Below are 15,326 nucleotides of genomic sequence, written 5' to 3' on the forward strand. Positions count from 1 at the left end.
TGTGGTATTCTGGAACATAGAATTAAATACATAGTGGAATGTAAAATAATTGTATAATAATGGGTGGCTGAAGAGTCAAGGAGCTGCATCCTCAAACCAGGACTTGGGAGTCCATGCCCTTCAGATATGCAGCTGAACTACAAGTGCCAGCATTCCTCTCTCATTGGTTCGGCTGCTTGGAAATTATTCACCCATTCAATTAGTTTTCTCACTATGGCTTTAAAAACTTTTGGAAGGATTAGGAATCCTTTTACAAAGGAATCCTATGTAAAATGTGGGAAATTCTGTTAAAAGGAATGTTATCTGCAGTGAAGACTATACGGAGTACATTTGGTAAGATTAAATCATTGCAATCCCAAATTTTCACAATTAATGCATAGATTATTGCAATATTAATCAATAAATCTTTTTTATATTTGTGCATTATGAGGGAAACCATCTGAATGAGTTGGAAAACCTTGTGGTTCCTGTATATTACTCAAATAGCCATATTGGTATTACTGCATTCAAAATGAATTCTAGTCTTTATTTAAAGATAACCAAATGAGGTTGGCTTTTTCCCTCTTCCTTCCAGGGTTTAGAATCCTGATAAGCATGAGACCTATATTTTTTCATTAGGGATGGACTATTATTTTTTAAAAGAGCCCATTTAAAAAAAAAACATTTCGCTGTTAAGTCAGAAATTAACTCTTTTAACATACCGGTAATGCTTTTGATAATTATATACTACCTGGATTTAGCAATGACTTCCAGCAATTAAGATATTCAGTTCAAACTAATGAAATATTGAAAATACTTATGCAACAAATTTGGTCCTGTTTCATTGAATGATGCTTGTAAAAAACCTGGTTTTTATGTATTTTCTTTTTTGCCACCTGTTGTCTTTTTCTTCCTCAAAAGTAACAAAAATGCAGCAATAATGAAGCATTACATTATGTTTATCAGTTAAAAGGGACCTTAGAGGTCTAGTCCAGGGGTATCAAACTGGCAGCCTGCGGGCCAGATGTGTCATGCGCAGGCCACCCCCAGCTCAGCTCCATAAAGGGGAAAAACACCACAAAAAGCCACGGAATAGCAACGTGCTATGCTGAGTATGACACCCATGATCTAATCCAACCCCTGCCCAAGCAGGGAACCCAGGCAGGGAACTCTACTCCTCTGGGAGGTTTCAAAATAGCCTATTTTCGTTTCTTATACATCCTAACTAGACTGTGTTGTTTCTGTGTCATATTAAATGTGGGTACATACATAACTTGGTATTTTTTAAATTTTGTCATGCTCATGTTGTGTATGTTGCAGATGGTGACTCTTTGAGAGCTATATGCAATGAAATTTCATTTTAATATATGCAGATTAGTGTACATTCAAAATGACAATAAAATTCCTATCCTATTCATATTCTAGTCAGGAAATTTCCTGACAGTTAGAACAATTAATCAGTGGAACAGCTTGCCTCCAGAAGTTGTGAATGCCCCAACACTGGAAGTCTTTAAGAAGATGTTGGATAGCCATCTGTCTGAAACGGTATAGGGTTTCCTGCCTAGGCAGGGGGTTGAACTAGAAGACCTCCAAGGTCCCTTCCAACTCTGCTATTGTATTGTACTGCATCCTGTCCTATTCCTAATTCCTATTCTATTCCAAATTCCTAGGATGTTGCTAGGAATTTATGTTGCTTCTCTCCTTGATTAGTTTCCACCCATTGCTTCTTGCTATTCCATCCTATCCTATTCCTAGTTCCTATTTTATTCCTATTCCATCCTATCTTTTCCATTCTATTCCTAGTTCCTATTCTATTTGTTGCTTTTCTCCTTGATCAGTTTCCACCCATTGTTTCTTGTCCTGCCTTCAAGTGCTTTGAGAATAGCTCGACTCCCTCTTCTTTTGTGGCAGCCCTTCAAATATTGAAAGGCTGCTATCATGTCATCCCTAGTCCTCCTTTTCATTAAACTAGATATATCCAGTAACGGTTATCTACGTGCTTCTCCCACCAGCCCGCTGATCCTCCTTCTGGCTCTTCTCAGAGTCTCAACGGCTGTTTTTGTGGCGGGGTGATTAGCCCCACCCTCTCCCTTTCGGATTGGGCCCCTGAGCAATGTAAGCTCCGCCCCCTTTGCATCACTGTGACGACGTGATTTTGGCGCGCTTTCGGAAGAGAGGCCGTCCTCTTCTCCTGTCAGAGACGCCCGTGAAACTCCGAGGAGCGAAAAAGCCCCCGAGGATATGCGACGCCGCGAGGAGGTCGATGCGACGCTGCAAGTCGCTAAACTAAACCCGGCGGAGCTGCTTCCAACGGTACAGTGCCTCAGTTTCAGTCCGCGGATCGATGCCGGCGATTACTGTCTTCTGCAACTGGAGCCGGAGTTGTGTCAGGAGTTGGAGGCGGGGCGAAGGTACGCGCATGCTCGGCAGGGACCCCCCTTGCGGTAAAGCGTGCGGCTGGCGACTTTACAGCGACCTCTAGCGCCTGGGAGGGTCAGCTGATCTAATTCAATAAAGCAGGGGTCTCCGAATTCCCCAAACTGGCCTGGGAATTCTGGGAGTTGAAGTCCACAACTCTTAAAGTTGCCAAGTTTGGAGATCCTTGCAATAAAAGAATTGCATTGTCCGCATCTGTATGCTCCAAATGTGTTGCTCAAATTTGGGGGATTCTGGGAGTTGAAGTCCATTCATCTTAAATTTGCCAAGAGAAACACTGCATTAAGTATAGCCCGTTTCTGTGTTTCTTTCCTTGACTGAGCATAATGATACAACATACCTTGGATACTAGGAGAAATTGGACCTTTTCAGATGTATCAGCCTCCTAACTTTATTTATTATTAGATATATTTAAACCTTTTGGTCAACACATTGTAGTTTGAACCTGGCATTTGTTTGATCTTGCAGCCTGGTGATCCGTGGAGAGAAAAATGAACATGCTGTGATATGCAGTAAGGATAAGACTTACGACATGAAAATAGCAGATACTTCCAATATGTTGCTTTTTGTTCCTTCCGGTGAAACGCCAGAGCAGCTTCGTGCAGGCAAGCCTACTACTAATATACTCCATCCTGAGGTATTGTGTGCCTGAAGATCCTCCAGAGCAAGTTAAGATCTTTGAAAAGTCATTCTCCTTCCTTTAAAAAAAAAAGTCACTTTTAATCCTTTTCCTAGGAGTTCATATTTGTGGATGGGAGAGAACCTTAGTTTATCCAATGAATTAAGTCAGAGCATTCTGTGGCCAAGAGATGCAATAAATATTTTAGTACTTAGACATATAATGTGTAGGATAATTATTTAAAATAGGCATATATGAGGAGGGTGTTGGATTTGAGAGCATATAGCAGCTGATTGAATATGGGACTCAGTAATTTCTAAGAGGGCATATCCTTGATTTAGCAGGAATGTGGTATTTGATAGAATGATGGGCAAACGGCTGAACGAGATGAAACATCCTTCCCCCCCACCCCTGTATGGCTCCATGATTCTGTGACTATAGCAGTTATTTCTCCAGGAAAGTGCAATAAAAATAAGTTAAATCTCTAAATGCCACTGGTTTAAATAGTAAAATTATAACACAGACACAAACATAATTTTTGATTTCTTTTGGACATCACACATTTTGGATACACTTGGAAAAAGCAAGGTACAGATTGCTTGATTGCTTGTTCTGGTTTTTTCCTCAATTAATAGATCTTGGCATGCATTGGTATTTAAGACAGCAGCTGAGGAGAAATAAAAGCAAAATTTTGTTTAAAATTTTTGTGTGGAGTGGGGGGATGTGTGGTACTTTAGATATGGTTGGATTGCAACTCACTATATCCAGGAATAATATGATGTCCGAAATTTCTGAAAGTCCACAATGACAATTGAATCTTCTTATGTTAAAAGAGCCAGATGAATTCAATGGAAGTGGAGCAAATATACCCAAAGGTCTGAAGTTCTAAAGCAATTTTTCTCAACCATGGCAGCTTGAAGAGGTGTGGGTTTCAACTCCAGTGTTCTGGCTGAGGAATTCTGGGAGTTGAAGTCCACACATCTTCGAACTGCTAAAATTGAGAAACACGGTTCACAAAGACAGTCGTTTAACATGCCAAGCATAAGGAGCGTTATGCTATGTTCATACTTTGCTGTTGCTGATGGATGCAGTTATATCTGCAACTGCCAACTTTACAGATTAGCCTGGCAGTTCCGATGACAGTTCTTGTTGTAGATTGCAGGGTTCTCCAATCATTTTTGGGAACTAAGAAGATGCCGGCCTAAATTGAAGAAACTCAAGAAACTTCTATTGGAAAATCCTTATGAAGGTCCAGATAGTGAAAAAGAGAGAATTGATGCAAACTCAAAGGTAATCATTATATAAGATAAGGAAGATGATAGATGGATGAAAAAGTTCTCATGACCCAAAACAAGATGGAGTTTTTAATAAAAAGACATAAACTTTGTGCAAGAATAAAAATTAAGCAAAGCATGAATTGCAATTAGAGAGTCCTAACCCATATTAGATTCCCCGGAACACATGTTTGTATTATTTCCCCATATGGCCCATTGTAAAAAGTGAGTAGGTTAGCCATGTGTTCATGTATTAATTACCTAAACTTTTTAGCTTGGTGTGTAGGGTAAATACAACTTCCCACTCACCAATTAATTCTAATCTATGTCTCTGGGATCCCGGTTACTATGGGCTGAGATATTAATTATCAGGGGGGTAATATTTTTTTCCTTTGGCAGTTTCCGAAGTGCATAACTATTATTTATTTTATTTATTAAATTTATATGCTGCTCATCTCACTGTTCAAGTGACTCTGGGTGGCTTACAGTTTCTGTCCTTCCAAAACAAAGCGAACAAAAATTGACTCCATCCCTTTTGTGCCTTTAAAATCCGATAGGGTTTTCATTACTTTTTTAAAATTACATTTTGGTTCTGTTTTAAGTAGCAAAGTGGGTAGTACTTGATTCATCTGTTAAAAGTCCTGAAGTATCATTCCAGCACAGGCCTCAGCATATGGCAAAATTCCTGAGTCAGTGCTTAATCCAACAAAATTTCAGATTCTTGAAATAAATGTAGCTTGAAATAAATGTAGGCTTATGAAAGTCTCATTCAGCCTCCAATTTTATACTTCCTAGTCAGTGAAAGCTATGAAAATAAAATACTCATGATTAAATACACAAGTACAGTTTTAAACTTTTGTTTATAAAGCAATTCCAAGGCACTCAGAATAGCATTCAGACTTAAGGAACTCATGTATGTTTTGTTTTACTTTCTGTAGTATACAACAGAAGACTTCTTGGATTTGGTCCAAGCAAGTGAGGAAGAAATAATGCATCAACTGAAGGTTCTGAAAGCATGCCAAGTTCAAGGTAGTTATAGCTACCTATGTTTCTTGGAATTCCTTATTTAAACAGAAAATTGCTTACTTCTCCTGCAACAGTCCCCAACCTTTGGAACTTGGCAACTGGGCTGGGTGGGGACGACGACAGGAAGACGGATGACCAAGTCATGTGAACAGTGGGGTGGCTTGCAATTGTCTCCTTCCTAGGGCTGAGAGAGAGTTACTGGCCCAATGTCACCCAGCTGCCTTCATGCCTAAGACGGGACTAGAATTCACAGCCTCCTGGTTTCTACCCTGGTGCATTAACCACTAGACCAATCTGTCTCTCCTTCAATTGAGTGCGAAAGAAGAAAATAACTAGACTGACATTATGATCATTATACAGATAAAAGAGTAGGAAAAAGATCAAGAATGGAACTGAAGTTTTTATAAAGGATTTTGTACGCTAATGCCCTTCTCTGCTTGCAGGATTCTGGAGGATTCTAGACTTTGACTATGAGATGAAACTCTTGAATCATGTGACCCAACTAATATATTCAGAGTCCTGGTTATTCAATAAAGTCCCTTTAAGTATATGTGTTCGAGAACTTGGACCTCTAGAACCCAAGTAAGTTATTTTATTTACCTGTACTTTGTTCTAAAAGAATAAGGCTCACCTCATTGATTATTTGAGAAAGGTTTCTGTTTCAGTTATTAAATGTTGTTTACAAAATGCCTGCTTTCAGATTTAAAGCCAAAGGAGATAAGGCTGGATTCATGTGCCAAGTCTTTCCTTAATAGGGCTTATTTACGAAATTAGGAGTAATTACAAGTTCATAAAATGTACTAAAACAAAAGCCATGTTATTACAAGCCATAATGGCTGGATTACACAATGAGCTAAGTTCCAGCCAAAAAAGTACATCATCTTTATTGTGTGATGTGTGAATCTACCCTGTTTAGAGGTCATACCAATATTTTTTCATGGCAGATAAATTGTAACTTTCAATTGGAAGAGTTACTAAACAAGCTTATCATTAAATGAGGCCTGCCTAGTATCCGATCAATTTGACTTTTAATTGATGGAACCCATTCTTGATGCCTTGAAAGTCTATTTCCCAGCAGGACCCCCCAGAAATGGGGAGTCATTGGTCAGTTGCGCCCCTTCCCGGATCGGGATGCTCTGTGCATAGTCACTCATGCCCTCGTCCTTTCTCGCCTGGACTACTGTAATGCTCTCTACATGGGGCTGCCCTTGAAGAGCACCCGGAGGCTTCAACTGGTCCAGAATGCGGCTGCGCGGGTTATCATGGGGGTACCTAGGTGCTCCCATGTTGCACCCCTTTTAGGCGGCCTGCACTGGTTGCCGGTTGTCTTCCGGGTGTGATTCAAGGTACTAATTATGACCTTTAAAGCGCTCCATGGCTTAGGCCCAGGATACCTGCGAGAGCACCTACTGCCACCGGTAGCATCCCACCGTCCAGTGCGATCCCACAGAGTTGGCCTCCTCAGGGTGCCGTCGGCCAGACAGTGTCGGCTAGGGTTAGGTAAAAGGCCCCCCTGGTCACGGCCGTCAGGTGTTCTTCTAAACTAAGCCGTGTATCCAGGAGGACTCCCAGATTGCGGGCCCTCTCTGAGGGGGCTAAAATTTCTCCCCCTATCATCAAAGATGGAACAAGAGCTTGCCTCCAGAAGTTGTGAATGACCCAACACTGGAAGTCTTTAAGAAGATGTTGGATAGCCATTTGTCTGGAACAGTGTAGAGTTTCCTGCCTAGGCAGGGGGTTGGACTAGAAGACCTCCAAGATCCCTTCCAACTCTGCTATTGTATTATTGTATTGTATTTATTATACATTCAAAGAAAATGTGTTAATAAATAATGTAAGGATAACCTGGGTGGCTACTGGTAGTTCTAAATCAAATTCTGTAGAGAACTGACTTTATTATACTTTACACTGAAATTAGGCACATTTCTATTTCAGGGAAATGATAGAACACATCCTGGAAAGTTATGGAGAAAAATACATGGATGAAGGTAGGTAGCCTTCATAACTGCTTATTTTTAATAATGAAGATAACACGCCTGGTTTGAATATTCAATAGATCAGAATGGCAGGATAAAACTGAATGAATGAATGCATATGAATGCCAGATTCAAGGTTAAACTATTGAATTAATTCTGGTTCATTACAGAATGTAATGTTTTTTTGATGTTGATGGGAGTTTTTTAAAGATACACTGAAGTGCATGTGACATCTTCCTTAATTACTTGTGGTTTTTAATGCTCCTTCCCAGGTGAGGCTTACTTTGAAATGAATGAAGAGAAGGTGTGTAGAGCAATTGCACAAATGCTCTTACAAAATGCTGTCAAATTCAACCTCTCGGAATTTCAAGAAGTGTGGCAGCAGAGTGTCCCTGAAGGAATGACAACTAGACTGGATCAGTTAAAGGTAATGTGATATAATGCCATCACTCTGCTTAACAACTAATTCCCAAAACACTGTCAAATAATTTACTAAGACCGTATTACTATTCTTCTTCTATTCCTTACTAGTATCTATCTCTTCCAACTTATTACTATAACCATGTTGCTTATATCTTTCAATTTATATTGTTTTTATTTGTTTCCTAGTACGATTTGATGGCTTATTAGTAACCTTGACTATCACTAAGTGTTGTATCTTTTATTCTTGATGAATGTATTTTATTCTCCTTATGTACACTGAGAGCATATATACCAAAGACAAATTCCTTGAGTGTCCAATCACACCTGGCCAATAAAGAATTCTATTCTATTCTATTCCATTCCATTCCATTCCATTTTATAAGAAATACCACTTTCAGAAATGTGCTCAATCTGGAGCATGAATTTGAAAATCCACAACTAATAGGGTCAGATTAAGAATTCTGGGGGGGGGGGGGGAATCCCAATCACGTTTCCCTTAAAGCTGATTGGATGCTCTCAAGTTATTTGCATCTTTTAGCCTTAAATACATCATGAGGTTGATTGATGTAAGGCTGAAACTTTAAGAAGTTCTCACATTGAAAGAAAGAACAATACATAAACATAGCAACCTGTGCATTTTTTTAAATGTTTATTAAGTTTATATTTTAATTATTCAATAAAGGTTTCCCGCACATATTCCAATTTTGATTTTATTTATTCAAGGGATTGGCTCTTGTGGATAGATCTTCTAAACCAGAGATTATTTTCCTGCTGACTGTTGAAGATTTACCAGAAGATGATAATGAAAGATTTAAACGCTTGTTCTCTATTCGGGAGAAATGGACAGAAGCTGATATAGCTCCATATATAGAGTAAGTGGTATAACTGCAGTCCTATAGCAGTTCAAAAGCCATCTTCATATGCTGAATTTCCAAATTCATATGCTGAATTTGGCAGCTCCTCAAACACATCTAATTCTTGTTTTTGTTCACTATTAGAACTGAGATATTTTCAACCCATTGTGAGTATCTGTCTGTTAATCAATAGCTTCCTCGTTTCCTTTTGCATTCTTCCTTGCAATCATTGCACATTATTTCCAATTTTCCTCTAAGTCAAGATTGTATGCTACTGCTAGTTGACACTGTGTACAGGTAGTCCTTGACTTACAATAGTTCATTTAGTGACTGTTCAAAGTTACAACGGCATTGAAAAAAGTGACTGATGACCATTTTTCACACTTATAACCTTTGTAGCATCCCCATGATCATTTGATCAAAATTCAGATGTTTGGCAACTGGCTCATACTTATGGCCGTTACTGTGATCCCCATTTGTGACATCCTGACAAGCAAAGTAAGTGGGGAAACCAGATTCACTTAACAGCCGTGTTACCAACATCAACTGCAGTGATTCACAGTTAACAACTGTGGCAAGAAAGGTCGTAAAATGGGGCAAAATGTCTCACTTAGCAACATAATTTTTTGGCTCAGTTGTCATAATTTGAGGACTACCTGTATTGAAATGCAATGTGGTATTGACAATTTTGTAATTTGCCTTAGAATATTGAAATTGTTAAAATGGTTTTGGAGATTACATTTTTTAAAAACCCTTCTATTTTACAGGGATTTATGCTCAGAGAAGCAAACGACTGGCACACTTCTAACAAAATATGCTCGTTCCTCAGTGCAGAATGGACTCAAAGTTTATAATTCAAGAAGACCCATTTCATAAGAATTATTTCAACTAAGTAGGGACTGAAAATGTTCTAAAGACTGTCAACTTGTAGATCAATTTTTTTTGTGGTTTTGCCACATAGTTTAAGACCCACAGTTTTCTGTGTGGCATCTAATAATATTAGCATTTCTTGAGAGTTCTTTACTGTTAAAACTGATATTTCTAGAAAAATGTAAATACCAATATCTGAGTATTTCATTCAACTCCTTTCTGTATTTTGTTTAAATTAAATCCGTATTAAAATTTTAAAAATTGTATAGCTTAAAGCACACATTGTAAAGAAGATCAGTTTAAGATAGATAGAGGATGGTTTTCTTTAATCTTTCCTTTATATTAATTAACATTTCAACGTTTCCTTGGAAGAACTAAATCAGTCTATCTGGACACAATCTGCTACTTTGTTTCCAGCTTGCAGACCTTCCAGACATTCTAACTTCCAGTTGATATCCCGATATTTACAGTTGGAGCATATCTCTGCCTTTGCTTTATTTCCTTTTCTGAAATAAAATTTTATAACGTCAGCTTTTTGTTTTGCTTTTCTTTTCGAAGAATCTTACTTAAGAGTCTTAAGCAAATTAGATAAAATGATGAATAAACCTGAGTCAGTGATAATCAGATCGTATTTTTCAGAGTATAAGATGCACCAGAGTATAAGACGCACCAAGATTTTGAAGAGGCAAATTTTTAAAAAAAGGTTTTTGCACTCTACAGACCTCCCCAAAATGGGCATGTTTTTTGTCAAAAAAAAAAAAGAGCATGCATAGCCTTTAGGAGGCTTGTAGAGTGCTCCTGGGGGCTGAGGGGGGAGGGCAAAAAAGAGCAAAAAATGGCCCATTTTTCACTCATTTCTGCCCTCCCCAGCCCCCAGGAGCACTCTGGAAGCCTCCTAAAGGCAATGCATGGCCATTTTGGTGAAGGGGGCGGGGTTTCTGGAGGCCAAAAATCCTGTATTCAGTGTATAAGACGCACCCAGATTTTCACCTTTTGAGGGAAAAAGGTGTGTCTTATACTCCAAAAAATATGGTAATTTCTACCTGAAATCATCAGATTTGTAGGTAGTGTACTGAGTGTTAGTTGCTTGGATACATGTTACCTTGCCTGTGAATATTTCAGAGGTTATCCGGCTATTAACCTTGGAATCAATGTACTGAATTTGTGGGGCTGTTATTCTTTTAGATTTTCTGCAAGACAATGTGTCCCTCTCTCAAGTTATTCAATGACGCAGCCATTGGCATTGTAACTAAATCCATCCAGCTGGTGGTCTTTCCTTCCACTTTTCCTGGCATTATATGCCTGTCATGACAGACACATTGCTGTGTCTGAAATATTATTATTTGAGCCTGGTCATTTGTGCCTCAAGTGAGAAATTAAGGCTGATTTGTTCAGGGATCCATTGGTTAGGGTTTGTTTGTTTGTTTGTTTGTTTTGGCTATTCGTGATCGATTCAGGAGTCTTCCCTAACACCAAAGACCATGGCTTTGCCCTGTGCAAGCAGTGTTGCTGAATCTTTTTTCCGCACTATCCAACTTGTAGCTTTTCAGTCATGCTGAACGTCAACACCTAAAATGCTCAAGCAGCATAGCTAGTGCTGAGGACTGTGGGAGTTGAGAGATTGGATTAGAAGACTTCCAAGGACTCTTCCAACTCTTATTCTGGTACAATACAGAGAATCCTCACCTTGCGACAATTGAACCCAAAATTTCTGCTGCTAAGTGAGACATTTTTTAAGTGAGGTTTGCCCCCGTTAATGACTTTTCCTGCCAGTTGTTCAATGAATCTCTACAGTTAAGTTAGTAACACGGCTGTTAGGTGAATCTAGCTTCCCCATTGACTGCTTGTCAGAAGGTAGCAAAAACTGATCACTATCTCAAATACTGCATCCATCATAAGTATGAACCAGTTGCCAAGCTTCTGAATTAGGATCGCATGACCATAGGGATGCTGCAATGGCCATAAGTGTGAAAAACCATCATTAGCCACTTCTTTCAGTGCCAGTTGTATCTTCCCTCCGTCATTAAATGAAATGTTGTAAGTCAAAGACTACCTGTGCTTATTAGCACTTTTCCATGTATATTATAAACCTTGTAGTATTTACTCTATGTCACTAAATCCCGTCCCTAAAATACCACCTTCTAATTTAATTGAACTCAAAGTGTCTTGAGAAGCAACTTGAGTGTTTTGTTACACGTAAAATGAAATGAGCAACATTCCCCGCCGTCAAAAATACGCGCGAAATAATTCCCCGCCAACGCTGAGCGCGATTGGCTTCGCCCAGCCAATCGCGAACCACGGCAGCCTAACCCACTCTACCAATGGGCTCCCTAATGCGGGACGCATGCGTATTGCCTTCCTTTGAAACAGCGCATGGGTCATTCCCTTCGGTTTCCCTTTCTTCCTATCTCGCTTACCTTCAGCCACTGTGATTCCGGAACTGAAAGCAAGAGGGCGATCGCTGCAGAGGCAGTCTAATAGAACGAGGGTTTGACCTATGACCCGGGGTGAAAGATCAAAAGTCGCAGGGAATATGGCGCCCAATATGTCTAACGAAAGGAAGGTGCCGATCGGCTGTGAGGCTTAAGCGGCTTAAGGAGAGCCGCCAAGCATCGCTCATCTCCGTGGAGTTGCGTACGTGGAGACCTCTCCCGCCGGCCGGCTGCCCGACAGGAAACGGCCCTCCGACTTTCTCCAGGAAGGTTAAAACGCCGCTGCTTTAGGAAGTCGCCCGTGGCTTCCAGGAATACCGCTCGCTTTTCTCAGTGCTTCTCATTAACGGGCCGCCGTTTCCTCTCCCGAACAAGCTTCCTTGTCTGTCGGAGACCCTCCGCCGCCGCTCCTTCTCCGGTGCAGCTGGAGCCCCGTTTCGCTGAACTCCTTTTTTGCCCCCACCAGGCTAATTTGCTGCGAATTGAAATCTCCAAACTTGCTTTGAACCCCCAGGAAAGTGTCCTGGAGACCCTAAGAGATACGCCTTTTGAGAAGACTAGGCAGCTGGACATTCCCTTTACTTAAGTCAGGTGCTCCCTTGGTAATCAAATCCAAATGGTTGCTAAGGTTCAAAAAATGATAATAGAAAGTCTCCACTCAATAAGTCTGGAAATACTGTAAGATTACCTGCAAGTGATTCCGACTGGATCTGTATCTGGAACATAAATTCAGTTATGAGGATTATTTTGGTGTCCTTTTCTCTAAACGTGAACATTGATACGTAACAATTCAGCCCAGAAATAGTTGGTGATAGATGCAACTTGCTATTATAAAGAGGAATCTGAGAAGCCTCTGCACTGCATAACTAAATGGCTGTAGAAAACGTTTTAATTTGGATGCTAAAAGTTACTACTTATAAGATGAATCTTTTTAAGCCAACAATATAAATCTGCCATTCTGTAACTACAAGAGAAAGTTTTTTAAAGAAGAAATTCTTTCTTGCTTTGTAACATATAATTACATCACATTAGAATCTTGAATATGAGGTGTAAATATCCAAGTCTTAGGAATCAGTGTTACTAAGTTTCTGATTTAAAAAAAAGTTTAAATAACTCCTTAAGTTGATCATACACATTTTTTACATTTATTTTTCTATTTTTAAATGGGTGATGGTGCCTCCGGATGTTTCTTCGGATTGTTTTGAGATTTACTGCCAAAAATGCTTTCTTACAAAAAACTTTTCAAAAAAAGGAAGAATTGAAAGTACTTTTGTAAAGACTGCTAAAGAGGATGATGATATGTGTTTGATTTTCACCAAAATTTAGTGCTTCTCTTCATCATGAACAGAAAGAAAGGAGACAAAGGGTTTGAGAGCCCAAGACCTTATAAATTATAAGTATACTTAACTATAGTTTCTTTTTTAAAGTATCATGAAGTATCATTGAAATGTCCAATATCTTATTTGTTGAAGACTGGTATAAGCAATAATTTAAAAAATGGTTGAACATATTTTAATGAATAGATGTCAATTTCATATAAGATGGAATTCATCTTTGTGGGAGGGACCAGTGCTATGTCTGGGATATAGCTTTTTATTTGTTAAAAATAACTTTGTGTCTAGAGTCAATATGCAGCATGTTCCCGCAAACAATTTGAACTCAATTTTTAGTATGAATTTTATGAATTACTTAGACTTAGATGTTGTCTGAACATAAATACAGATAGTCCTTGACTTACAACAGTTAATTTAGTGACCATTCAAAGTTACAACGGCACTATAAAAGTTACCTATGACAATTTTTCACACTTAAAACCTTTGTAGCATCCCCATGGTTATGTGATCAAAATTCAGATGCTTGGCAATTGACTCCTGACGGTTGCAGTGTTCTGGGGGGACATGTGATCAATTTTTGTTATCTTTTGACAAGCAAAGTGAATGGGAAAGCCAGATTCACTTAACAACCATGTTGTTAACTGCAGTGATTCACTGAATAACTGGCAAGAAAGGGGGTAAAATGGAGTAAAATTAACTTGACAGGTGCCTCACTTAACAACAGAAATTTGGAGCTCAATTGTGATTGTAAGTTGAGGACTATCTGTACATTTAACAGGTTTCTTTGTTTCCCACCAGTTCTCTATAAGGTATTGCATTGATTTCAGCATAGGGCTGTACTTGGATTATTTATTGCTATGTATGGTCATTCTGATCAGTCAAGAAAGATGAAACAGTTAAGAATTTGGGGAGAAATAAGATGACATGTATGCTTATAGTGAACTGGACAGTTGAAATCTGGAAATCTTTCACTAACATTCTGATAATTATCTGAAATTTGGTAAGAAAGGAAAGCGTTTAGTGTCAGGGAAACAATTTACCATCCTAGTTCAAAACATATATTAAGAAACATACATTTCTGAACTGTTTTTAGTGAATGAAAATGAAATTTCAGTATGAATGTGTTTTACATTTACATCTAGTATAGATCTCTTTCATTAAATGTGAAATAAGGCATAATGAAAATACTTTTTGTCTAGACTTAACCATAGACGCTCTTGAATTGAAACATTCCAAAAAAATGTTTTACCGGTTGCTTAAAATATTAGGTTATGTACAGTGCACTCAAAAAGATGAACTATGCATTTGTCCTTATTACCAAATGTTATGTAAACCTAGATTTATCAAAATATTTATTTTGAATTTTCTTTTTTCCCCAGCACAACCCATCAGGTGATTTGCATCAACAGCATAAATTTTCAGAGAAAATCTGTTGTTGTAAGTATGTTAAGAAGAAAGGATTATAGGTTACTAATGGGTACCAAACTCACCTACCCTCCCTTCCTTATTTCACTATTGAGAGCAATTTAATTTCTTCATCTCAGATAGGCTCAGTTAAAAAACAGATCAAAGGGAAACATCTTTGAATTAATGCCCTTTGGCATAGACTTCAGATAGATGGCTATACTGGCTTCACATGTGGCATGTTAATGATTTTTCTTGATTTAATCACAATTAGCTGATTCAGAAATCATGCTAGGCTATAAGATGGCATTACAAACCCCATTGATTTGGCCCAATACAGTGAGCATTAACATTTTTGTGGTTTAGTGGTTTTATTCTGTTTTCCCAGAGTTTTACCTTTAAATAGGCACCATACAAATATTTTAAAATAAATAAATTATTAGAGGATTTAGAACAATAAATCTAAAAGTCATGGTCTGATATTCTATAAGATCTTATTTCAAATCACTGTTTTGCCATTCAATTTATTTATCATCTTCAGAGAGAACATATGGAAAAAAATAATTTCATTTCACGTTGTCTATTTGCATTAATTGTTTGGTTTTTGATTTTTTTGATAGCAGTAATCCAGATCTTAGTTTGAATATTTTTCATGTAGATTTTTTTGTGTGAGCTAAACTCATTTTGCAAATTAATTGA

At 38.4% G+C, this 15,326-nt stretch overlaps 2 protein-coding genes across 3 annotated transcripts in view; both read left to right on the forward strand.

Moving 5' to 3' along the window:
* The first annotated feature begins 2,142 nt into the window (after nucleotides 1-2,142).
* Nucleotides 2,143-9,987, forward strand: DSCC1 (DNA replication and sister chromatid cohesion 1). 2 transcript variants are annotated; one of them, XM_087706738.1, is made up of 10 exons: nucleotides 2,143-2,390; nucleotides 2,884-3,052; nucleotides 4,190-4,324; nucleotides 5,247-5,337; nucleotides 5,778-5,916; nucleotides 7,270-7,322; nucleotides 7,583-7,737; nucleotides 8,457-8,605; nucleotides 8,732-8,754; nucleotides 9,355-9,987. In XM_087706738.1, the coding sequence occupies exons 1-10, from the start codon at nucleotides 2,221-2,223 to the stop codon at nucleotides 9,393-9,395; spliced, it is 1,125 nt and encodes a 374-aa protein (XP_087562864.1). In that variant the 5' UTR covers nucleotides 2,143-2,220; the 3' UTR covers nucleotides 9,396-9,987. The 2 variants fall into 2 exon arrangements, with proteins under 2 accessions (XP_087562864.1, XP_087562863.1); XM_087706737.1 differs by lacking the exon at nucleotides 8,732-8,754 and having other exon boundaries at nucleotides 2,144-2,390.
* A 1,979-nt stretch (nucleotides 9,988-11,966) lies between these two features.
* Nucleotides 11,967-15,326, forward strand: part of TAF2 (TATA-box binding protein associated factor 2) — a 68,559-nt gene continuing 65,199 nt past the window's right edge. The window contains exons 1-2 of the mRNA XM_087706740.1: nucleotides 11,967-13,282; nucleotides 14,606-14,660. Of these exons, the coding sequence (XP_087562866.1) occupies nucleotides 13,230-13,282; nucleotides 14,606-14,660 (108 nt within the window). The 5' untranslated portion in view covers nucleotides 11,967-13,229. The remainder of the gene's footprint in view (nucleotides 13,283-14,605; nucleotides 14,661-15,326) is intronic.

The sequence above is a fragment of the Thamnophis sirtalis genome, unplaced genomic scaffold (genome assembly GCF_051295495.1).
Source record: "Thamnophis sirtalis isolate CommonGarterSnake01/CBP01778 unplaced genomic scaffold, rThaSir2_p1.2 scaffold_2, whole genome shotgun sequence".
NCBI lineage: Eukaryota > Metazoa > Chordata > Lepidosauria > Squamata > Natricidae > Thamnophis > Thamnophis sirtalis.

Bases quoted from the DNA above. Each gene is read 5' to 3' on its own strand.
- DSCC1 (XM_087706737.1), top strand. From the start codon at position 2,221: ATGCGACGCCGCGAGGAGGTCGATGCGACGCTGCAAGTCGCTAAACTA. The intron at 4,325-5,246 runs GTAATCATTATA...TACTTTCTGTAG, and splicing joins GAATTGATGCAAACTCAAAG to TATACAACAGAAGACTTCTT. The intron at 7,738-8,456 runs GTAATGTGATAT...TATTTATTCAAG, and splicing joins CTAGACTGGATCAGTTAAAG to GGATTGGCTCTTGTGGATAG.